The 26966-nt window shown below is 37.1% G+C and overlaps 1 protein-coding gene and 1 long non-coding RNA gene across 2 annotated transcripts in view; one reads left to right on the top strand and one right to left on the bottom strand.

The window, feature by feature from the left end:
* Positions 1–3396: 3396 nt before the first annotated feature.
* Positions 3397–26966, bottom strand: part of LOC125263696 — a 35427-nt gene continuing 11857 nt past the window's right edge. The window contains exon 3 of the long non-coding RNA XR_007183872.1: positions 3397–3725. This is a non-coding gene — a long non-coding RNA (uncharacterized LOC125263696). The remainder of the gene's footprint in view (positions 3726–26966) is intronic.
* On the top strand, positions 9982–26211 carry LOC125263694 (ICOS ligand-like). Its single transcript, XM_048182823.1, has 4 exons — positions 9982–10134; positions 24410–24450; positions 24526–24852; positions 24954–26211. The coding sequence occupies exons 1-4, from the start codon at positions 10124–10126 to the stop codon at positions 25151–25153; spliced, it is 579 nt and encodes a 192-aa protein (XP_048038780.1). The 5' UTR covers positions 9982–10123; the 3' UTR covers positions 25154–26211.

Here is a 26966-nt window from a genome sequence, read left to right on the forward strand (position 1 = left end):
CCAATCCATTAATTCAGCCACATAATGATCCACAATGAGACAAAACATCATCAGAATGAGAGCATCATATGGGCTGTTTCACTGTTGTTACTTGTTATTTGGTGAAAGTCCATATATGTCTCAAATAGGGTCAAACCAGTAGATATAGTGAATCATTTTTCACTCCCAAATGTATTTGTGGAACTGTTGCTGTGGACAAAAAGACACAATTGCACCATCAAATGAAGGATTTTCTTTGGTGGACACCTCTGAATATCTCTGTAATGTTGTGCAACTTCAGATGTGCCATACAGATTATTAAAAAACCTTTTCAATGTGATGGGGAAACACTTATATAAATGAGACATTTATATAGATCAGTGTGAGAAAATCAGCAGAGATTTTTAGTATAGTACATTCACAAAAACCAAACTAAATGAAACAAATCTTCGTTTTGGAGTTCAAAAGGGATCATTCCTATCCTATCAAAGTCATGAGAAATAACCTCTCATTTGTTGTACAATGAGAAATAAATTTCTCATTTGATGTATATCTATTTTCTCTAATAAAAGATTTCATCAGGACAAAAGACAACTTAAGCAAAAGCAGTCCTTTATAGTGGCTGGACTTATTTAATGTATAAGCCTGATGCACAATAAATCTTTTCCTTTTCAGTTTGACAGAAAGGTTATGATTTGCATGAAGTGTCTGAATGGCTTTGATGAAAAAAGGACCAACACCAAATTTTTCATTCTGTTGATGAGATAGTAGATTTGAGACTTTACGTCATTGAGTCAGACATATTATTATTACACACTGTTAGAATTATTGCAGATATGATGTCTCATGGTGAGATCACGCCTTGCGTAGACAGTTTAAAAGTAATGTGGTGCCATACCAGACCTTGTAGGTCAGCATGAGGATTTTAAAATCAATCCGAAACCTGACAGAGAGCTAGTGCAATGACTCTAAAACTGGAGAGATGTGCTCACTTGTCCTGGTCCTTGTCAGGATCTTAGCAGCAGAATTTGAACAGACTGCAATTTATTTAGAGACCCCAGCAAGAAGAGCATTACAGTAATCGATGTGTGAAAAAACAATAGCGTTGATCAGTATTTCAGCAACAGAGAAGGATAACATGGAGCGCAGTCTTGCAATGTTTCTGAGATGAACAAATTAATTTTTAACTGTATTCTGGACGTGAGGGTCAATTGTTAAGTTTGTGTCAAATATCACAACCAATTTTTTAAATTTTGTTCGAAACTTTAGAGCAGAGCCTTCCACTTTTATTAATTTGATGTGGTGAACCGATAAGCATCTGTCTTATCACTGTTGAGACAGAGAAAGTTTTGAGAAATTTTTACCTCAGAAATGCAGTGTTCAAGAAAACCAATAGCTGCATTATCAGCAGTTTTTGTATGAATATAAATCTGGCTGTTGTCTGAGTAGAAATGAAACTTAAGATCAAGGGATCTTAAAAGCTGCCCAAGAGGAAAGATGTACATGCTAAAAATAAGGGGACTCAAAATTGAACCCTGTGGGACACCAAACTGAACTGAACCAACATTGGACCAACATCTTCCCAAGGAAATAAACTGAAAGATAAGACTTAAACCAGTTTAACACCAAAAATGGTTTCCAAACGCTAGTGAGTAACAGAGAGTAAAGTAATTAATAAAGAGTATCATTAGTAAAGCAAAGATTCTGAAGAAATAAGAATTTTTATTCTTTATTTGTCAGAACTTCACTGAACTTTGCACAAATCAGCTCTAGATCATGCTGACAGTTACCAAAAGAATTTTGTTCTTTTAAACAGATTAGGAGATACAGTTTTTGGTTACACTTTATTTTAAGGTGTCTTTGTTACACTGTAATTGTACATTAAACTACTGAGTAATATTAATTAACAACTTGTATACGGGTTACCCAGGATTAGAGTTTGGTTTAGGGTTAGTTGCAAGTAATTATGCATAAACATAATTTGCATAACTACATGTCATACATGGACCAAGTTTTTATGTGTCTGGTATGACCCATAATAGGCTAACTACATCCAAACTTCTCAAAACGTTGTACATGGAGAACAAGTCATTCTGAGCAAACGGGCTTGTTTGATGATTTTATGATGCTCAGGAGGCTAACTGCAAATGTAAATGTTAATCACTGTTATCACCTGCTGTAAACCTCAGTTACATATGAGGAGAGTAATGTGAAAAAATCACAAAGTATAAAAATAATAAATACATTTTCTTTGCATTTATTTAAGTTTCTCTTCTTCTATTCTTCTTTAGAAAACTTTTGCCATCCAAATGAATAAAATCAGGATAATTTCAAAACCAAATGCCTGTCAGGATAAACTTCTTCCATATGTTGATGCACACATTTTCCATTTCCACTGTTCTCTTGTAGGGTGATGCGCAGATCTGAACGACCATAAATGACCTACAGAGGGCAGCAGAGCTCTGATACTCAAAAACACCAGCAAATGTCCAAAATATAACGTCAACTGTTACTGATAAAAATAAGAGTTAATCTTGTAAACGCCGTTAATATGAACTGCCAATAAAGTATTTCCAAAAAAAACCCTTTCGTGTTGACAATTTTCGAATTATGTCAACAATGAAGAAACTAACTTTTGAAATATATATGTTTATATTGCTGTATATGTTTTGCCTCATTTAATTTATATATTCGATGTAGAACCAGAAAGATTCTCATTCATTTAAACTATGAATTGGTTTAAACAAAACAAACAAATAAAAAAAATCTTTCATACAATCTTTTTTTCTGATCAAACAGTCTGGAACAACATCAACAACTAAATGGATGATTTAGTAAAATGAGTAAATTAGCAAATCAGTGATTAATCCGTGAATCAGTAATTTATATCAATGAAAAACTGACATTAGTCACAAATTGGCATATTGACAGCTTGTCCGATCTTCTGACATTTTGCAGAATCATAATTTAAGCAAATGTTTATCCTGAAGATTTCTCAGAATGAACAACTTCACCTTGAGAAGAGCATTAAGGTAATATAATGACGTGACAGCAGGTTAAACTTGATCTGGACTTACATCATGCTCAGGAGAATAAGGAACAATGGTTTCTAATGAAAACATGTATGTATGACAACAAAAATGTGCACAGTTTCCTGTGATGGGTAGTGTAGGGGGATAGGGGGATAGAAAATACAGTTTGTACAGTATAAAAACCATTACGTCTATGGAATGTCCCCACAATTCACAAAAACAAACGTGTGTGTGTGTGTGTGTTCATACAGTATTTAACACTTCAAATATCCCAGTAAACACTGAAGATCACGTAAATTGTCACAGACATATTTAATAATAAGTTCAGTAGGCTACATGTTGGCATTTTCACACACACACACACACACACACACACACACACACACAAAGAAAAACTATGACAAAAGCTGTTTTAAAGGAAAAGGGTGGTCAATATTGATTTGATTTATTTAACAGAGGTTAATTGTTAAAAAAAATAAATTCATGTTTTTTACTTTACAGAATTTTTCACAAGTGTGAAAAAAGTGTCTAAAACATTTCACATACTGTAGTTTGCAGATATTTCTTGACACATCTCGCCACAGTTCTTATAGAGTCACATATTTAAACATTTTCTGACTCTCAACTCTCACACAGCTCAACACACTGTCTAGTTTATCGTCACTGTCAAGTACGTCAAGAATGCAGAGTTTCCAGCAATGTCCTCATCCTGACCTGCAGAGAGAGAGAAACAAAAGAGTCAAACATACAGCCTTTTCAGGAATTTGCCATTCAAATTAAATTCAGATTTATGCATATCAGCATAAAGGTTTGGTTTTGCGTATTTCCATAAATGGTTGCTTTAATCAGATTAGAGTTTGACATATTAGTTTTCCACCAAATACCTGGCATGCAAAAGCAGAGCATTTTGTATTGTGTGTATTACAGCATTGTTGTATTGTGTTTTTGTGTTATAATTGACACAATAACACCTGTTCTCAGAGTGCTCTGTCTGGTTCTTAAATACATAGATACGTCTCATTTAGTTTGCAGAGGCGTGTCACCTGATACAAATGTTTGTACAAATGTTTTACATTTACTAAGGCGCGGTGTTACTGTGGTAACACTCCAGGATGTAGTAATTATAAACAAGTGAAAAGAGCCGCATCCATAAGGGCCTCATTGGGCCCTCAAAGAGCCCTAGTGCACTACCACAAATTAAAAGAGCCCAGTAAAATAATTAATGTGTTACTGAGAATTAATTAAAGGTGGTAAAGAGGATGTTTTGTTTTATACATTTTTGCAATATTACTTGAAACTGTCTTTACTAAGTGATAAAAGACTATTTATTAGGTGCACTGAAAGGAATATTATTAATATACATCATCTGTGCACGAGGTAGGGCCTTAAAAACATCAGCCAATCGTTTACGCGATCATCGCGTAAACGATTGGCCCTCTGGCTTGTCAATCACTGCCATTGTGAGACGTGCGCGGATTGGCCCTCTGGCTTGTCAATTACTGCCATGACGTTCCTTGTGAGAGACGCGCGGCTGCGCACTCCAGTAACTTTCCACACTCCACAGGCGCCGCATGCAATGTTTTTGTCAGGAGACAGGAGTAACAACTGCAGATTATGAGTCACCTGCGGTGAGTCTGACATAATGAATCCACTAAGTGTGTGCGTGGCTTAACGATTGTAAGGCCGATTATGAATGTAAATTGATACTTATGACTGATCGTGCTCAGACGCGTCCAGTCAGAGCCAGTTGCGTTTAGTCTGCGATTACAGTCTGTGTTCAAATTCCATGTGAAAGTATATAAATCTGCTTCAGGAGCAGGAAACTATCGCTGTGTGTTGAGCATAGTCAGAATGTTTTAGCTAGTCGTTAAATGTGTGCCCGGCTTAATAACACAGCGAATGCCAGTGGTAAACAAACACTCGTGCACGAGTTTTGGGAGGTGTTCACTTGAAATGAGCTGTGAAGCTGAGGGGGATTGTTCTTCCGCATGCGCTCATTTCAAAAACGCTCATTGCGCTCATTTCAAAAACTCAGTCGACGAAAACATCCTCTGTACCACCTTTAATCAGATCTGGTTTGCAGTTGTTACAGTCACGCCTGTCCCGGACTCCATGATCCTCCCTGTTCCACACCTGAACTCACTTCCCTCATCATCTCTCCCGCTCTCCCTGAATTCCCTGCACCTGGTCGTCATCGTTTGCACACCCTTTATATTGGGCTCACTCCCTGCACTCCTTGTCTGTTCTTATTGTTGTGATGTTGTTTGCTATTGCCTAGTGTGTGCTGTTCTGTTCCTTTGCTAAATAAATACCCTTTTGAAGAAGCCTGATTCTGACTCATCCCTGCTGCAGCAACACTTGTAACAGCAGTTTTAATATTAAACATAAAATCATATATAACAAAGCATTAAGAAACACATAGAAGGATATGGGTGGTTGGGCCCTTTCTAAACTCTTTAAAAGGCGTTTTCTTTTTACTATGTGAAGAGGAAATTTTACTTTTCATTACAGATGATAAGCAGTATTGAGGATGGATGAATGGATGGATCGAGTTAAAATATATCATGATATACATGCCTGACCAATAAAAGACAGCAATGTGCCAACAATCTCACCCATTTTAGGCTTTCAGGCTAATTGTTTAAAGATATTTCATTGTCTGAAAGCTCTAGAAACCCATGAGACCGACCATGGGATGGATGGAACTGATATAATGTTAATAACTGCAACAACAGAAATGACTTCAAGTCTGGACAAAAGAGGAACAAAGAGGGATGAAACCATTTTTAGAGACTATATACAGCAATGTTTCATGCTGGAAAACAAGTGGGCAAAGGAAGTACATACACTAAAAAATTAGACAATACATATGACACAATGAAAAGACATACTTTAGTTGCACAAGCAAATGTATCACTCTGCTATGGCTAAAAAAAAGTCACCATTTGGTTTTAAATAAAACAAATACTTAAGAGTCTAAAGGATCATTATTGTAGTTATTAATGTGTTTCTGGCTTGTTATATGTTTGGCAACAATTCTTTTAAACATAACTGATGCGGTGTGTAGCTTTTTATTCCTTAAACAGCAATGTCGGAGGACATATCCCATATTCCAGCCATATTAAAAAAGATGATGAAGAGCTCAAACTGTGAAACAATAGTTCATGGAGCCAGAGCAAACCTAAGGCAGGACACTGACACTGGACAACCTATTCAAGAAGAAATGTGTGGGTCAAAGAGCTGAAGTTGTAACTATAATTGCAAGGATGTGAAGAATGCTTTTTAAAAGTCGGAATATCATACTTTCCACGGAAATTCTAGCATGCCGCTGTTCGTCTTTGCCTCATTATGTCACACCTGTTTACATGAAGAAGGAGTCCCAGCTAGTAGGCCATATGGCATGTGAAGATGCTGCTGGTAGTGGATCATTTTCAGCCTTTTCTCACAGCAGCTGGAAACATTAAACTTATCGTTTTGATGGCGGATTGTATAGTATGACAAATAAACTTTAGAAATTAGACTACAGAAACTGAAATCTACAACGCTAATACACACTAAATATACGTAACGTTAGTCACACAATGCTGATGTTGTTAACATTAACCATTTGAGAACAAAGTATAACAATAATAATAATTTTCACGGTTTGATGTGATATGAGCTAAGTGATCGCTAGATTTAATCACCATTGGCAGCGCGATTTATTGAACAAAAGTGACAGATTTGATCAGATTACATTTTCTGGTGAAAATTCTTATTTTGGTCATCCAAAACACAATCTGTAATTTCGAGGTACTATATCCACAACGTGTGTTGACTGACAGCAAACATTAGATTCATCTGCGCTGAGGAGTCGTGCTGATACACAACCCATGTAAAGATGATAATTCCATTATAACTGCAATTGCAGGTTTCAAAGAAGAATGCTACGACAATCAGATGGTAGGGTCAGAATTTGGCATCCTTTTGGTCCTGCATTTCTTTTGCCTGTTTGCCACAAACTGGATCATGTTCAGACCACCAGATTTCTGGGAGACCAGAGAAGGAAAAACTGCAGTATTTTGACTTCAAGCTGCTGCTGGTTGAATTAATGTGCAAGCACAGAGAGGTCAAGAAATAGATGTTGCTCCCTCACCATAAGATCTCAAGCCATGACCAAAAATATATGTCCCTTCCCGATCAACGAACTGCAGCATATGTCATGATGAAAAAAATTATACCCTGAAATATAATTCATGAAGACTAAATCCCCTCGCTCTTTGCCTCAGTGAAGGTTTGGAAGTTTTCTCACTGAATGCAATGCGCTAGGCGTAACGCTTTTGCCAATAGTGACTGCACTTCCCTTGAACATGCGGCAGTATTGGACACCTTGGGAGTGAGAATGGGTTGATATTTTAATAAGGCCAAGAGATTAACAACCACCAAGACTGTCACCAAGTTGGGACAGGTGTTCTGCAATTCCTACAAACCCGATTCCAAAAAAGTTGGGACACTGTACAAATTGTGAATAAAAACAGAATGCAATGATGTGGAAGTTTCAAATTTCAGTATTTTATTCAGAATACAACATAGATGACAAATTTAAACTGAGAAAATGTATAATTTTAAGGGAAATGTATCATTTTAAGTTGATTTTAAATTTCATGGCATCAACACATCTCAAAAAAGTTGGGCCATGTTTACCACTGTGTTGCATCCCCTCTTCTTTTTATAACAGTCTGCAAATGTCTGGGGACTGAGGAGACAATTTGCTCAAGTTTAGGAATAGGAATGTTGTCCCATTCTTGTCTAATACAGGCTTCTAGTTGCTCAACTGTCTTAGGTCTTCTTTGTCGCATCTTCCTCTTTATGATGCGCCAAATGTTTTCTAAGGGTGAAAGATCTGGACTGCAGGCTGGCCATTTCAGTACCCGGATCCTCCTTCTACGCAGCCATGATGTTGTAATTGATGCAGTATGTGGTCTGGCATTGTCATGTTGGAAAATGCAAGGTCTTCCCTGAAAGAGACGACATCTGGATGGGAGCATATGTTGTTCTAGAACTTGGATATACCTTTCAGCATTGATGGTGCCTTTCCAGATGTGTAAGCTGCCCATGCCAAATGCAATCATGCAACCCCATACCATCAGAGATGCAGGCTTCTGAACTGAGCGCTGATAACAACTTGGGTTGTCCTTGTCCTCTTTAGTCCGGATGACATGGCGTCCCAGTTTTCCAAAAAGAACTTAAAATTTTGATTTGTCTGACCACAGAACAGTTTTCCACTTTGCCACAGTCCAGTTTAAATGAGCCTTGGCCCAGAGAAAACACCTGCGCTTCTGGATCATGTTTAGATATGGCTTCTTTTTTGACCTATACAGTTTTAGCCGGCAACGGTGAATGGCACGGTGGATTGTGTTCACCGACAATGTTTTCTGGAAGTATTCCTGAGCCCATGTTGTGATTTCCATTACAGTAGCATCCCTGTATGTGATGCAGTGCCATCTAAGGGCCCGAAGATCACAGGGATCCAGTATGGTTTTCCGGCCTTGACCCTTACGCACAGAGATTGTTCCAGATTCTCTGAATCTTTGAATGATATTATGCACTGTAGATGATGATAACTTCAAACTCTTTGCAATTTTTCTCTGAGAAAGTCCTTTCTGATATTGCTCCACTATTTTTCACCGCAGCATTCGGGGAATTGGTGATCCTCTGCCCATCTTGACTTCTGAGAGACACTGCCACTCTGAGAGGCTCTTTTTATACCCAATCATGTTGCCAATTGACCTAATAAGTTGCAAATTGAGTGTGGCACCAAAATGAGCCAATATTTGGCATGACATTTCAAAATGTCTCACTTTCAACATTTGATATGTTATGAATAAAATATAAGTTTATGAGATTTGTAAATTATTGCATTCCTTTTTTATTCACAATTTGTACAGTGTCCCAGCTTTTTTGGAATTGGGTTTGTATTTCAGTTTTTAATGTCCCCATGAACCGGAAGTTGCAACCGTCATAACTTCAGTGTTGTGACGTATTTCCAAGTGAAACGGAATTGAATAGAGGGCAGGGTTTAATTTTAGCGCTCCTCCTCCCCATCTCTCGCTCATAGCAGACTGACGGTTGGAGGGGAATAGTTAAGGATATCCAACCCAAGCCGTCAAACTGACATCATCAAAGAAGGAACGCCATTCCAGAGCAGAAGAAAATTTTCATATTTTGATTAAAGATCAACAAACAAATGTTTTCTGTGTATTAACTTGCATGAATTAATTGTTCATCACAAGACTAGTAATGTGCGCTAACAAAGTAAATAGGGCCAATTTTGGTTTCATCACAACTTTAAAACACTTGAGTAAAGTTGGTTTTATATTCGCACATTCGGACTTCTGATAAATTCAGACTTTCCAATAAATGTGCAATAAATCAATGTTTGCAAATTTTAAGCAGCGACATGATATTGACAACCAAAGATTGTCAACTTACAACATTTTTCACAGTCAATCAAAATAGGCAAGTATTGTTTTAATGGCATATTTACTTGTGAATGTCCACTGAATGTCCAATGTAGTGTGATTAACAAGGCTATTGAATACGGCTGTCCAAATGTGCGAATATAAAACCAACTTTACCCAAGTCTTTAAAACCAATATGGCTCCAGAGACATGGCTCTCGAAAGTGTGGGATAAACATTATTTCTAATTTGCATTGACATTTTTCCTGTCCATTTAAATTTTTTACGTAATAAACGCTTAAAAGAAATCAGTATTTTATTTTGTGTATGAAATTTGTGTGTGTGGCTCTAATTTAAATTTGGTATTCAAAATAGCATTTAAAAATACAACAACCGCTCTTTATATATATATATATATATATATATATTTATTTAATTTTTTTCTCGCCATGGTTAAAAAAGAAAATGGATGTAAAAGTAGCCCACACTTGCCGAAAATCTTTATCACACTCCAGCACAACAGGAGTCGCTAGTACATTTTTCTAGGTGGTTTGCAACCCGGCAGTGAATAACAACAAGAGAGCGCTCGGGACGGGGTACACATCTCTGCATCTGTTGTCGGAAAAAGTATTATTTCAGAAATATTAATACATATGAATTATATCGGGGCACCATGATCATCGGGTATGTTTATGATTTTTGAATGAAATTCTGTTTTTACTAAATGCATCTGGAACTTCGGCAATTCGTACAATAACAAGATGCTCGCTCGTATTTACATTTGGCCTGGTTTGTTTTGGTCCTCATTTGATTTATTTAAGACAGAATTAACAGGAAAACTCTTTGCACGTCAATACATTAAACATGGATTAATTAATTAATGATTCATTTCTGCAGGAAAATGTTTTTAACTATGTTTTTTGACACAGTAATTAGCAGTTAGCATTAGTATTTTGAAAGTTAATTTTTTGTGTCGCGGTGCATGTGTTTAGTTTTATTTGAGAGTCATTTGATTGGCCTAATCTTACAGTGCATTCAAAATATTAAAGTTTTCACCAGTAGGGGAAGATAAGTGAATATGCTAAAACATATTTAGCTATGAGTTTAACGTATACAGGATGATATATAATATAAATATAAATACAATATAAATTAAAGCTGCAAGCAGCGACGAAAGGGCCCTCGCACCCGGGCTCACCGCCACTGTGAACAGTGGGCGATAGTCATTTAAGCGGATAAATAGAGAAGAAATATTGCAAAATAAGTCATTTTGATGCACCACAGTTCCTGCTGCCAGCAGGTGGCACTTCAGCTATAACTGAATATTGCCATGTAAATGTCTTTAGACCAGCCCTGCGTTCCAATGTTCATACTATCCATCCTAAATAGTATGTGAGTTTAAAATAAGTGTGTCCCAAAGCATAGTATGTTGAAAAGAGTATGCCAAAAGTCCCCGGATGGTCTACTATTTCCGGTAGATTTTCGAAGTGTGGATCCGTGCACACTATAAAGGCTAATATTGCCCACAACCCATTGTGCGTTGAAGGAGGATTCAGTTCAGAACTACAAACACGAGTGAAAAGTGTTAAAAAACTACAAAACATGGCGGATACGCGCGATCGACGCTGAGAGGTTTGAGTGACTAATAATCAGTTTAACCTGATAGAAAATATATATTTCATGTTATCCGTGTTATTTTTCATCTGCAAATACCAATGTGGACTTTTATAAAGATCCGAATGGCCATTAACTTTTAAATGCATCATTATGCATTAATATGAGGAGAGTTCTCCACATGAAAGACCCGCGACTGCATATCAACATGCTGCATTTCTCTCCGATACGGTAGGAAATTAAGTAAATGAAATGTGGAGGATGTAAGATGATTGACAGGCCAGTTTACGGTGACAGGATGCGACAGAGAGAAAAGACGCGATTGTATGACGTGTTAGTATGTCCCAAAGCTTGTCTACTCTTTTGCTACACACTCAAAAGTAAGTACTTTTTGTTCACAGAAAGAGTACATACTTTTAGGGCGTAGTATAAGTAGGCGAATTGGGACGCAGCACAGGACTCTTATCAAACATGTGAATTTTGGAGCAGGACATTATATGCGTGAGTTACAACTTCCTGTTTCGTGGCGTTAATCGCAAACATTAGCACTTAGCCATGTGTTGCATGATTTAACATGTTTCTAGTATGTTTGCTACTTCGTGGCATACAAATGTGTTTCTGGGAGTGAATTACAGTGCAAAGCATGCCATTTCCTGTTGCCAGCAGTTGGTGCTATGACTAACTGAATATTGGCATATAGATGTCTTTAGGCCAGGACTAATATCACACGTGAAGTTACAACAGCTTCCTCTTTCATGGCGAAACATCAGACTTTGTCAGGCTGCTATGGACACGCCTTTCAACCAAAACCCAAGATCTTTGCAATTTAACATCGCTACGGTCTTAAGATTAGACTGACCAAATATGGATGTTGTTCTGGTTAAATCTCTATGAGGAGTTAATCACAATATAAAACATGTAATTTCCTGTTGCCTGCAGGTGGTGCTATGACTGTAACTGAATATTGGCATGTAGATGTCTTCATGCCAGGACTCTTATCAAACATGTGAAGTTTGGGGCAGATCGGACTGCATGCCCGAGTTACAACAACGTCCTGTTTCATGGCGAAACATCGAATTTTGTCAGGCTGCCACAGACACGCCCTTCAGCGAAAACTCACAATTTAACAACCCTAAAGCCTTAAGATTAGACTGACCAAATATGATGTTGATCTGATTAAATCTCTAGGAGGAATTTGTTAAAGTACAAGTCGTGGAAAGGGCAAAAACTGCAAAAATTTTGCAGAGAAAATTCAAAATATCTCACTTCCTGTTGGGTTTACAGATTTTGGACCCAGGGACATTTTGCCAGTTTGCCAGACATAATTCTGAAACCCATATCAGATGTACATTTTCACCACTTCTGATGCATGTGCAACGTTTCATGAGTTTTTGAGCATGTTCAGGCCCTCAAAAATGTGATTCATTTTGGAGAAGAAGAATAATTGACTGAGCAATTACAATAACGTCCTCGCACCACCGGTGCTCAGGCCCTAAATATTAAGGGAAATACATGGACACATTCTAATTTAGTTGTAAATTGATGCATTTTGATAATTTTGAAAACCAGTTAACCAGTGAATTCAAAATATGCTATTATTTTTTGTGGAATATTGCAGTGTATATTATATACATTTTTCTTGTTCGAGAAGCCGTCGTAGGAAAGAAAAAAACTATCGCACATTTCTTATTCTGCTGACCTTAACCTGAAACCTAATTAGAGATTCATCTGAATTACACTATATAAAACCCGATTATAAAGTTACACAAACAGTCTCTCCTTGTTCATGATTAATATTTTACATGCAGGGCAGTACTTTGGTTCAGTGAGATTTTAGTGTGGGTGCAGCTCTCTGTCCCAAGATCACAGGAATAGAAACCAAGCAATTGACAAAATGTAGTGTAGTAGCTCATGTGGTCATGGGCAGTTATTGTGCTGGTAAAATAACTCTGATTAGCATGAATGACATGACTTTAATGACATTGATCTGCTTAGGGCACTGTGTTATCTTGTTACTTTTGCAGTCTATTTCAAGTTTAAGTTTAAGGTTTTACAATATGTTTGTTCTCCATACTCCTTTAAATGTAAAAAATAATATTAAATAATGTGCTACCTAAAATTTGGGACATTTTCGTTTGGGTGAAAAGATTTTTTTTTAAAAACCTAATACTGTAAGGAAGTATGTATGGTAAAATTACGTCAATTCCTGTTTCAAAGTAGTTTTCCGCACATTTTTCAAACGTGGAAGCACTTAAAGAAACATTCTTAAACAACTTTAGCTAAGTGCCCATTACCATCATAATCCAATCAGAATTTAATTATAAATCATTTGACAGGACCTAACTGTTGTATATAGTTTATATATTTAGATTATATGTGCTTGTGCACATGGTATCAGGAACCAACATATACTCACATGACGACAGGGAGGTGACGGCGGTGCTTAAATCGAGTTACCCCTCCCACTTCTGCTAGTTTTACTGAGATGTCTTATCCCATGCAAATAGAATACCTCAGAGATAACGTGTTTTTGTAGGCCAAAAACATGCTCACTGATTATGATCTGTGCTGTGTATGAATACTTATCCACTTTTTCATGAGAAATGCAGTCCAAATGTCCTGTTTGTCATGATGACGCCTAAAGTCCTCGTCAACGGAAGTAGGCCCTCTTAACAATTTGTTAGCAACCTCCGTTTTTAAGACACAATAAAGGTTTAAAGGTGCCCTAGAATTTAAAATTGAATTTACCTCGGCATAGTTAAATAATTAGAGTTCAGTACATGGAAATCACATACAGGTGCTGGTCATATATTTAGAACATCATCAAAAAGTTGATTTATTTCACTAATTCCTTTCAAAAAATGAAACTTGTATATTATATTCATTCATTACACACAGACTGATATATTTCAAATGTTTATTTCTTTTAATTTTGATTATAACTGACAACTAAGGAAAATCTCAAATTCAGTATCTCAGAAAATTAGAATATTGTGAAAAGGTTCAATATTGAAGACACCTGGTGCCACACTCTAATCAGCTAATTGACTCAAAACACCTGCAAAGGCCTTTAAATGGTCTCTCAGTCTAGTTCTGTAGGCTACACAATCATGGGGAAGACTGCTGACTTGACAGTTGTCCAAAAGACGACCATTGACACCTTGCACAAGGAGGGCAAGACACAAAAGGTCATTGCAAAAGAGGCTGGCTGTTCACAGAGCTCTGTGTCCAAGCCAAGCGGCAACCTCCCCCAGTTTCTCGTGAAGCCAATACGGAAGTAACTTAAACTGCGATTCATCGACTGACCGCTAGGGACAGGCTGCAAAAGGGAGCAGAATCTCATTGACCATAATGTTAAAAAAGCCAAGTTTACAGCAGAAAAAAACATGTTTACACTCTGGTTCAAATTGTGTTTTGGTCTAAACTGCTAATTTTGCCCTTCATGACAACTCTGAGGGGGGTGAATTTTTTTATAACTCATCCGTTTAAATTATATTAAGCCTTAAAGTTCTGCATAATTAAGGGTGTGGTCACTTGAGTGACAGGTGGCGCTGCTGTCTGTGAGCCGTCATGTTACCTCAGCAGCTAATTTCAGCCACTGAATTTGGCATCTCAGCCGTATTTGTGCCTTTTTTCTGGATTATTTTATACAATATATGGCTTGCTGCATACTCGAGACAGATGTCAGTCTGTGTACATGTGCTCGCATGCGGAAGATAAACGTTGTTGGATCGTCGTGGCATTGGCTAAAAGTTTTGTTCCTGAGATTTACTACAATGACAATACCAGGAGATATACAACTCCGACAGCACTGCTTGGATATAACTAAAACTGCTGCACTATTTTGAAAAAATATACTTTGGACACGTGCTCATTAGTTTGAGAGAACATTTGAGAGTTATACAGATATCTGGTACCTATATATGTACGTATAGAGTTTTACATTATAAACGCTGCTCAGATTGCATCCTTTCTTGAAGAACGATGATGGAGAGCAAATCATTCCGAAGATGCAAACGACGTATAAAGATTTCATGGATTTAACGCTTTCATGAACAAAAAGTATTTTTTTTTTATGTTTTAAAATGGACATTTTGCCCAAGTGCAATGGATTGGATTCATCTCGCGATCTCAATTTCATTAAAGGTATGAAGTCCCAGTTGATTTTTTTTGTGTTATTTGCACACCCCACACAAATTAATTAGCCTACTGGTGTTATAGCATCTATAACGTTATCTTAAAAAACTAGATTGACAGTAAACCTTTAGTACTTTCTAATGATATTGTTATCTTTATTAATGTTTTAGATAGTATCTAAGATAGTTATCCGGGAGTGACGTGCGGTGACGCGCAGCTAAGATGGCCGCGGCCTCATTTACGCGTCAAAACTGCGGTTCAGAACTCTATGGGTGACGCCACGGACACTACGTCCATATTTTTTTACAGTCTATGGTCCAAGCACATTAATAGAGAGGCGAAGGGAAGGAAAAGATGTGGTAGAAAAAAGTGTACAAGCAATAGGGATAACTGCACCCTGGAGAGGATTGTGAAACAAAACCCATTCAAAAATGTGGGGGAGATTCACAAAGAGTGGACTGCAGCTGGAGTCAGTGCTTCAAGAACCACTACGCACAGACGTATGCAAGACATGGGTTTCAGCTGTCGCATTCCTTGTGTCAAGCCACTCTTGAACAACAGACAGCGTCAGAAGCGTCTCGTCTGGGCTAAAGACAAAAAGGACTGAACTGCTGCTGAGTGGTCCGAAGTTATGTTCTCTGATGAAAGTAAATTTTGCATTTCCTTTGGAAATCAGGGTCCCAGAGTCTGGAGGAAGAGAGGAGAGGCACACAATCCACATTGCTTGAGGTCCAGTGTAAAGTTTCCACAGTCAGTGATGGTTTGGGGTGCCATGTCACCTGCTGGTGTTGGTCCACTGTGTTTTCTGAGGTCCAAGGTCAACGCAGCAGTATACCAGGAAGTTTTAGAGCACTTCATGCTTCCTGCAGCTGACCAACTTTATGGAGATGCAGATTTCATTTTCCAACAGGACTTGGCACCTGCACACAGTGCCAAAGCTACCAGTACCTGGTTTAAGGACCATGGTATCCCTGTTCTTAATTGGCCAGCAAACTCGCCTGACCTTAACCCCATAGAAAATCTATGGGGTATTGTGAAGAGGAAGATGCGATATGCCAGACCCAACAATGCAGAAGAGCCTAAGGCCACTATCAGAGCAACCTGGGCTCTCATAACACCTGAGCAGTGCCACAGACTGATCGACTCCATGCCACGCCACATTTCTGCAGTAATTCAGGCAAAAGGAGCCCCAACTAAGCATTGAGTGCTGTACATGCTCATACTTTTCATGTTCATACTTTTAAGTTGGCCAAGATTTCTAAAAATCCTTTCTTTGTATTGGTCTTAAGTAATATTCTAATTTTCTGAGATACTGAATTTGGGATTTTCCTTAGTTGTCAGTTATAATCATCAAAATTAAAAGAAATAAACATTTGAAATATATCAGTCTGTGTATAATGAATGAATATAATATACAAGTTTCACTTTTTGAATGGAATTAGTGAAATAAATCAACTTTTTGATGATATTCTAATTATATGACCAGCACCTGTAGAGTGAGTCTCAAACTCCATTGTTTCCTCCTCCTTATGTAAATTTGATTTTTGAAAAAGACCACTGAAAAACAGGCGAATCTCAACATAACACTGACTCTGACGCAACAGTCGGGATCATTAATATGTACGCCCCCAATATTTGCATATGCCAGCTCATGTTCAAGGCATTAGACAAGCCAGTATTTACGTCTGGAGCTGCACAGCCGAATCAAGGACAATAGTGAAAATGGCAGATGGAGCGATAATAACTGACATGATCCATGATATCATGATATTTTTAGTGATATTTGTAAACTGTCTTTCTAAACGTTTCATTAGCATGTTGCTAATGTACTGTTAAATGTGGTTAAAGTTAAAATCTTCATTTTTAAACTTGCAGTCTGTATAGTTCATAAATTTATCTTCATTCTTTATAAATCTCTCCAACAGTGTGTAATGTTAGCTTTAGCCCCGTTAGCAGCAGCATTGGCTACTATCAAACTCATTCAGAATCAAATGTAAACATCCAAATAGATACCATACTTACATGATCTGATATGCTGCATGACGAACACTTTGTAAAGATTCATTTTGAGGGTTATATTAGCTGTGTGAACTTTGTTTATGCAATGTATTATAGAATTGCGAGCTTGGGGGCGGGAGCGCGAGCATTTAAAAGGGACACGCACTGAATCTGCACATTTTTAATTACGCCCAAAAATAGGCAGTTAAAAAATTGTATAATAAAAAAATCTGTGGAGTATTTTGAGCTGAAACTTCACAGACATATTCTGGGGACACCTTATGGGTGTTCACACCAGACACGACTTGCGTGAATAAAACGCGCTATTCCTGCGTAGTTGGATGCTTGAAGATTTTGAGTTTACTTGCTTCATTAGCGCGTGAAATTCATTTCACAACAGATGCAAATTCGCGTCATGAGAGTGTCATCTGCCAGGCTGCTTCAGCATGAAAGTAGTTGTAAAATACGGTGAATAAGCTCAATTTACTGGCTTTAGCTAACTTGTAGTCTCAATATGTGTATATATATATATATATATATACACACACACACATATATATATATATATATATATATATATATATATATATATATATAGCTCAAATTGAGTAAAGAGCGTTTTTTACAACTTACCAGATTGTCTGACATCCTCACTCACTTTCTTCCAAGCAAGATCCTTTTTATTCCTGTTTCTATAAAAGTACAAAAATGTATCGTACAGTGATGATGATTTTGTCCTCCATTGTTGTTTCGGATTTCTGCCTCTGCTTGCTACATCGTAATCATGTCACTATTAAAGCAAGCTCCTGATTGGTTAACACTGCGCGAATTTCCGCCAAAGTTCAGATTTTTCAACTTACGCGCGTCAAACGGCCAAAACACAGCGCGAATCGCGCCACAGGATGTCTATTCGCGTCTTTGCTAGGGGTGTTGAAATTAATCATTGCATCAATGCATCGCGATGCGGACGTGGACGATTCTGCATCGATGCAGTAATAGACCTTAATCGATTATAGCCTATGACGTCATTCGCATATACGTGTCAGTCATGCGAGTTTAAAATGGCCGAAGGAGGCGAAACACAGACACGAATATTAAAAAATGCACCTACAAATTTTAAATCTGATATCATGGGCACACTTACTACTAGTGTTCATTTACTAGTGTATTTACTCTGTTCAGATTTAAGTTTTATTTGAAGCAGATAAAATAAAAAGGGAGTTCATATATCTGACTGCTTGTAGACTGTTTACTGATGAAAATGTAGCCATGTGCAGGATTATTGAAAACTGAGGTTGCAAAGAATGCATCGTGATGCATCGTGAAATTGAATTGAATCGAATCGTTGACATGATAATCGTAATCGAATTGAATCGTGAAACCAGTGCCAATTCACACCCCTAGTCTTTGCGTTGACTTAGCATGTGAATCACTCGCGCTTAACGCTTCATTCGCATCTGGTGTGAACGCACCATTAGACTTACATTACATCTTGTGAAATAGGGTTCTAGGGCACCTTTAAAAAATCACAAGCAGGTTATAACTGGTGTGTTTTATGTCATAGATCAAAACGTGAAAATATTTAGAGGCTTTGTTAACCACAGACCTTATTTCAGGCGATTTAGCAAAAACCCACTCAAAAAAACCAAAGACTTTAGGGCGATGGAACCAGAAGTCCTAAAATGCTAACTCGCTTCCGGGTTTTGCCTACAAATACGCGTCATCCCTGATGTACTCTACTGGCCATTAATATTACAGACGTCTTGAGGTAAAGTTACATTACTCCACCTCCCCTTGTAAAACTAATCCCGTCCGAATAGGGCTTTCGATCGCTAGTTTGACACTTCCAGGTTATACGTCAGAATGCTGAGTCATTGTGCATTTTAAAAATACTTTTCTATCAACCATTTAAAATGTACAACACTGTTGTATGCTGCATCAAAAAGGCATGTGCACACTCTGATGTAAACAAGCCCAATGTGCATGAGCAGCACATGGCAGAATGAGTGTAGGAGATGTGCTGAATGAATGGAACAGCAGCCATTATACTGGTAACCCTGTAAACCAGGGATTCCCAAAGTGTGGTGCGCGCACCCCCAGGGGTACGCGAGCTGCCACCAGGGGGTGCGCAAGAGGAAAAATGTAATGGCGGTCTGTTTTTTTAAGTGGGATTTTTCCATACAAAAAAAAAAAAAAAAACATGAACAGTAAACATTTCCTTTGTAATCGCTTTTATTTTAAATAAAAAACTATAATTCATGGGCGTCGGAACCATTGTATGTGGGTGGGACAACAAGACCCATCCACTTTTTAAGACAAATGATATTGGACCCACTCACTTTTACCGTTTCTAATTAAGCATTTGTCTGTTCATTTTTCAGAGCGCGGCATATGTCAATGCCCTCTCAAAGCACAGAGCCCGATGATGAAATAACTTTATTAAACTGACATGTTTCCAAAATTTCTAGTGCTTTCCTTGTTCAATGACTATTTTCTTTGTTTCTATTTTAATGCACTTTTAAAGACGGGATCACCATACTTTTTACAAAACGGACTTGCTTCTTGTGTCTGCTGCAAGTTTTGCGCACGAGCCACGCACCTTGCTTATCTATCTATCTATCTATCTATCTATCTATCTATCTATCTATCTATCTATCTATCTATCTATCTATCTATCTATCTATCTATCTATCTATCTATCTATCTATCTTTCTATCTATCTATCTATCCCTGCCTCTGCTGAATTATTTTTATCTCTGGTGGGATAAAAAAAAATATTCCCGGTGATACTACTCCACACACCACCAACAGAGCATAAAAAATGCCAAAAATAAAAATATTTTTAAAACATTGACAAATAAAACGCTGCGTTTAAAAAGAAATGTCTCTTTACGACCATAGCAAAAGGGACACTTTTCAGACGCGCATTCCAAGTTCGCCTCAGCGCCAGGCGCAAGTCAAACGAGCGCGGTGAGGACGGGGGACGTTCAGTTGAACAACAGTGAACTGCGGTCAGATGAAATGTTGTCAGGCTATGTCAGTAAAACTCCAACCCGCCGTTAGGCTTTAGCCTACTGTGCTCGAGGCGCAAACTCAAGAATTGCTCGCGCAAATGCGCCGGCGCACGCTGCATAGATTATTATAGCTTAAAAGCGCAAAAGAAATTACGGGCATGCACCGTCGTTATTCTGTTGTAAATTAAGTAATGAAATGACCAAACATGCGATTAAAGCTGCCTCAAAACTGTGCTTGAATGTATGTATTTGTTGACATGGTTTTTAAGTTTTTGTTATCCATTTTTTTGTCCTTAAACGTCTTAAAATGCACATTTGTACACCAAGGAAATCAAAATTTTTGGGGGAAGACCCACCACATTTTTTTGCTTCCGACGTCCATAATTTATTCAGGGACGTTGGAACTATATTGTGAGAGGGGGGGGGGCGGGATTCTTCTCTTAGGGGGGTCACTTCACGTCTGTGGGCGTTACGCACAGCTCAGTGTGGCCCAGGCACGGCGCCAGGATTCCAGTTTTGGATGGGCCAGATCAACTGTGGGTGGGCCTTAAATTAAAAATGTTAAATAATAATAAAAAAAAACGTTATCCAATCACTGCTTAACCTAATAAAAAATATTGACTAATATAGCCTACTGTTATATTATCTGTGCATAATATAGATTTTAATAGCTTGATGCTCTTTAAGTATTTTGTTACATTGTTAAAAGTTTCGGTGCATAGGACAGACCTATCCGCGATCGCTCTCCATGGTTCTGACCAAAGAAGAGCGCTTTGGAATCTCCATTACGCATGAAACGCATCATACCTGGGCTGCGTTTCCCGATAACATTGTCTCTTAGCGCGCTACGAAGACTCTTAAGGTATAACTTAACTAAAGGTATACTACCATTAAAGGTATATCATTGCTAGGCGTCTTCAGGGCTATCATCCACTCGCGAGGCATAGGCGCTGAAAGGCAGAGGCGCTGGCGCCCTCCTAGCAATGGCGCTGTTTTTGGTAAAACATGATTTTGACGACTTCATTAAGTTTTGTTTTATATAAAACTCTTTTTAAAAGATATTCGTTTTGTATAAATTGTATCTTAATTTTGATCAATGTTTTATCAATCAATTGCCCGTATTTAATAAATAAGAAGCAAATATATAGCAGACAATGTAATAACCTTAGTGTAATTGACAGAATTACTAAAAAATATTTTGCTACCTAAAAGTTAAAGATTTTTTTTGTGTCACGCATGCATGCATGTCTATTTCCCTCATATTAAATATAAAACGCATGTGGACTGATATTTTTCCAATGTGTGGACTCCTTTATTAATGGAGTATATAAACAGATGTTTCAATATATTGGTATTAAATGCATTTTCTGAGAATTTATATTTCAAGTTTTTACTGCAAATGTCGAAATGCGCGCTCTTTGGTCCATCAGTGCTTGAGTCACTGATCACATTAGAATAAAATATCTCATAATAAAATACAAAATTGACTGATTTATGAATGTATATGCATAGTTCTCATCAGTCGGAAATACAGATAAACGCTTTCATTTGTTATATTTTTGATCCTGAAAGAAAACAGAACAACAAAAGAGCGAATCATAGGCCTACATGGAGTCTGTACGTGTTAAGCCTCGTTTACACTGCACGCGTGTGCGGCGCGTTACGGCTGCGACGCGGCTACCGGAGCTGATTCGCGGCCACTCTAGTCAATGCTCGTGTTTACACCAGCCGCGCCACTTCGCTAAAGATAGGCACCTCGCCTATTTTTGACGGCCGCCCTGTTCCAACGTCTATGAATTTATTAGTTTTTGATAGAAACGTAGAATAAGAGAGCTGCTGTCTTCTACGCACTGCTCTTTTATGCACTGCAGGCTATGCTCTTTGTTACTTAATTATGTTGTGGATCGTGTGTAGGCTAATTTTATTGTCGCACTTAAAAAGTTTCAGATTGATCCTCGTTTTTATTTATTTGATCTATTTCGGAGCTTATTCTCTTTAATGTTGTGGATCGTTTGTAACTTCATTGCAATTTAATTCAATGTACTGTCGTTCTAATTTCCATAACCGTTGTGTTATGATGATGATAATGCTAGCTTCACGGCCATTTAATAGGCCTAGTCTATTGCTGCAATGTTTCTTTTACGCGGCTGAAAATAACCGTGCTTTCTGTTACTGAGCCTGTGTCTGTCACTCGTCCTCTAAAAAATGGAAGCTTGTGCGTAGCGTTGTTGCATTATATTGAAACTTTGTTGATGTTGTTATTGTCATGCGTGTTCTGGTTATTTGCGCATGATTAAACATGAGTCTTTATATGGCGATAAAACAAAGCTTTGTTGCGTTTTTTTTTTTTTTTTTTCGAAGTGGGGTTTGGGGGTGCGCAGGAAAAAACGTGTTGGGAACCGCTGCTGTAAACAAAGCAGCTGCACTACTTTCTTTTACTTTCTTTTCTGAACAGTATTTAATTGTTTTAAACTGCCGTTCCAATTTTAGTGTTCACAATAGTGTTTATCACAGCACCAAATAATTACAGGGTTAGTTAACCCAAAAATGAAATTTCTGTCATTCAAGCTTTACAAATCCTTTGTTTCGAATCATTGGATCGGAGCATGTATCAAACTGCCAAAGACACGTGAACCACTGAAATTTCAAAAAACTTATGACGTAACAAAGCCTCGTTTATTGAAACTATGTGATTTTGGCGCTCCGAACCACTAATTCGAAACAAAAGAATCGTAAAGCTTTGAAGCTTCGTGAAGCAGTGTTTTGAAATCGCCCATTACTAGATATTGTTGCATAAAATTGGTATTTTGAGTATTCTTGTCGCTTCATAATATTAAGGTTGAACCACTGCAGTCATGTTGACCATTTTATCGATGTCTTTTAATACCCTTCTGGACCTCAAAAGATGCAGTGTCATTGCTGCTTATGTGTGGATCAGATTAGGGATGTGCAACGATTAATCGCGATTAATCGTTTGCAAAATAAAAGTTTGTGTTTACGTAATATATGTGTGTGTTCTGTGTATAATAATGTATATGTAAACACAGACACATGTAAATATTTAAGAAAAATGTTAGATTTATATATAAAATATTCATATGTAATATAAAATATATATAAATATATATATATATTTATTTAAACATGCATATATTTCTAAAATGTATACATGTATATGTGTGTATTTATATATACATAATTATTATTCACAGAACACACATATATTACGTTAACACAAACTTTTATTTTGCAAACGATTAATCATGATTAATCGTTGCACATCCCTAGATCAGATACCCTCGAATTTCATCAAAAATATCTTAATTTGTGTTCTGAGGACAAAGGACTTTTGGAACAGCAAGAGTATAAGTACTCAATGACAGAATGTATTTTTTGGATAAACTAACCCTTTAAAGACTTAATATGCTATTTATTTTCAAACTTTTTTACCTGGAATACAACATGCTGTAGATATTGACTGAAAATGTTCTGATTCTTTATTGTTGTTTGGTAACACTTTACAATAAGGCTCCATTAGATAAAGGTGCTATAGAGGATGTTTTGTTTTATACATTTTTGCAATATTACTTGAAACTGTCTTTACTAACTGATAAAAGACTATTTATTAGGTGCACTGAAAGGAAAAATATTAATATACACCATCACGAGGTAGGGCCTTAAAAACATCAAGCCAATCGTTTGTGTGATCATCACACATTGCCATGACGTTCCTTGTGAGAGACGAGTGTGGCTGCGCGCTTCAGTAACTTTCCACACTCTACAGGCGCCGCATGCAATGTTTTTGTCAGGAGACAGGAGTAACAACTGCAGATTATGAGTTACCTGCGGTGAGTCCGACATAATGAATCCACTAACACGACACAGCGAATGCCGGTGGTAAACACTCGTGTTCCAATACTCGTGCACGAGATCTCGTCACACCCCTAGTAGCTGGTAAACAGCGAATGTGGCTGCTGTCTCTGAACGCTGTGCCCACCGGGCTGGAGTATTTTACTACATTAGCGTGATGTCAGAGTAAGTCAGACAGCATTTCTAAATGGCATGTACCTCACAATGATCACTGGTGATGGGTTCTGTGCAGAATTCATTCATCTCAAACAAGCCTGCCGCCAATGTCATTCTCTGCTGTGAGTTTAAGAAAGTTAAAGAAACTTTTTTTTATTCTCTTTCTGCAGATGCTGTTTCATCTGTGTATATGCAGTGCTGATAAACAAAGGTGAGAATCTGAACAACACATTTGAAAGATACATTTGTGACACTGACTGTGTTTAAAAAGTTTCTGTCGTTTCAGTGTCTCTGCAGGAAACAGTAGAGGCTGTTATTAGCAGTTCTGTTGTCCTGTCATGTTCATCCACTGAACATGATCATAAACTTCAAGACATTAATGTGAGCTGGAGACACAACGGCAGCAAGAATGTGTATGATATAGTCAAGGGTCAAGATTCAGTAGTGTTACAGGACCAACGGTACAAGAAGAGAACTAAAACTTTCCCTGATGAGTATCTGAGAGGAAACTTCTCCATCAAACTCCACAATCTCACTCATGATGATGCAGGAAAATACATCTGCTTAATCACACACTCATCTGAACAGAGGACTGTACATCTGCACATTAATGGTGGGTAAAAAAACAAAAAACAAAACAAGTTCAAGATCACCAGTTGCAGGCTTTTCCAGTTTATCACAGTGAGTTAATGTTTTCTTTCAAACTTGTTGCAGAATCAACAGCAGAAGGAAACAAATCACATGACCAAGGAGAAGAAACAGAAGCAGACAATGTGGGGACATCATTGCCCTTGGGTACCATTGTAGCAGCTGTAGTTTCATTAGTAGTAGTAGGAGTAGTAGTCGCAGTGATTGTATACTGTTTATTTCAGAGAAAAAGAACTCAAGCTTTTTCTTGTGTCAAGACTGAATGAGAAAGAACAGTTACAAACACGTCAGGTCTAAATATTTCGATTTTCACATTCTGACTTTTGTGTCTCTATTAGTTGTATTTTTACAGCTTGTGCAGTGGTTCTGGTGCTTATGACTGTGTTTTTATATTCTTGCTGTATGCACTGATTGTTCTTGCTAAATGAGATTAGATTAGATTATGAAATGCTGAAACAGGAGCATTTCTTGAAGTTAAAGGTCCAATGAGTTGTCAATAGACCATTTGGGAGCAGATGTTACAGTTAATCACTTCAGCTGTGTATGCATTGTGGTGGCAGAAAAATAGTGTAACAAGTGGAGGAAAATGAGCAAAATCCATGGAATAAGAGGAAAAAATGTCCTTTGCCTTTGGATGTCAGAAATGGAATGCAAAAAAAGATGGTCTTGATAGAATAATGTCGTCAAAGACGCCCTTTGAAGCTAAACATAGACTTTTATGGTTGCAAGCCATTAAACAGACAGATTGGACTGATGATACCTGTGATGATTAGTGTACTATTAAAGCATGAATTTGATGTAAACAATATATCTACATAATATTCACATGGGGGCATGATGTATTAGCCTGACAGTTACAGCTTGAAATATTTATACTTATAACATGTTACATGGATAATATTTAAACCTATAACATTCTTTTCAGAATTCTGACTTCTTTCTCCCAGTTCATACTTTATAACTTACAATTGTGAGTTTGTATCAATTTTCAGAATTGATAAAAATGCAGAATATGCAGTTCATATATCGCAATTCTATTTTTTCTTCTCATAATTGTGAGAAATAAACTTAACATTATCTTTTTTTTTTCTTTTATTCCCTGGCTTCCATTGACTGCTACTGCAGAACTTTATTTTCTGCCACCAGGTTGGCTCCGCCCACAAAAACATCATCGCTGTTTGCAAACACCCAAATGGTCTCTATGTTACTGCCTTAACTATTCTGTACCACAAGTGCTCTTTCTTCATGTTGTGTTTGACAATATTAAATGTTTTTTGTATTCTTTATTAATTATTTTGTGTTAAATTAAAATGCAAATCATTTACCAAATCTGATTCATTAATTTCTGATCAGTCAAAATAATAATTATTTTTCTGTCTGTCAGATTTCTAGGAGTGGACGGATTGTCTTTTTTAAGTTTTTCATTTTGCAAAAGTTTTATGACAGTATTATCCTCTCCTACACTGACTCAATGGTTTAATGTTTTAACAATTACAAGCCTTAGTTTTTAGTGTATTGATGTACAAGTTCCTGTAATAGATTTCAGTCTGTTCCTTTTTATGTTGCAGTTCAGACTTCAAAAGCTGTTGGCCAGTGCTTATTTCATTTTATTTATTTATGGAAAATTAAGAAATATTATATTAGAAAATCTGAGTCTTAACTTTCTCTGCTATTAATTATACTATAATAAGGTCAAAAAAACATTTATATCATTTGGCACAACAGAGATGTACAAAAATAAATTCATTTTATTACTATAATTGGGTAAGAATAATATAATTTTGCTTAGTCAGTTATTTAAAGATATATTAAAGAGATATAATTAATATAGTGTCTTATAGAAAAATACATCCCGTGATTTACAAAAAAAAATTATTTATTTCATTTGGTTTGTTATTGTGAATATACTAAGAATCATTTTGGACAATTTTTGTAGTATGATTCATGAAATTGCTTTGAATTATGAAAATAATATTCTTGCTTTTAAATATTATGAAAGAGAAGAGTTGAATGTTACTTAGTCTTATTTTGTTTTTAGCTACAGGTGAGATGAACAGCAAAGAATGAAATAAGAAAATG

Source organism: Megalobrama amblycephala, linkage group LG2, assembly GCF_018812025.1.
Source record: "Megalobrama amblycephala isolate DHTTF-2021 linkage group LG2, ASM1881202v1, whole genome shotgun sequence".
Classification (NCBI taxonomy): Eukaryota; Metazoa; Chordata; class Actinopteri; order Cypriniformes; family Xenocyprididae; genus Megalobrama; species Megalobrama amblycephala.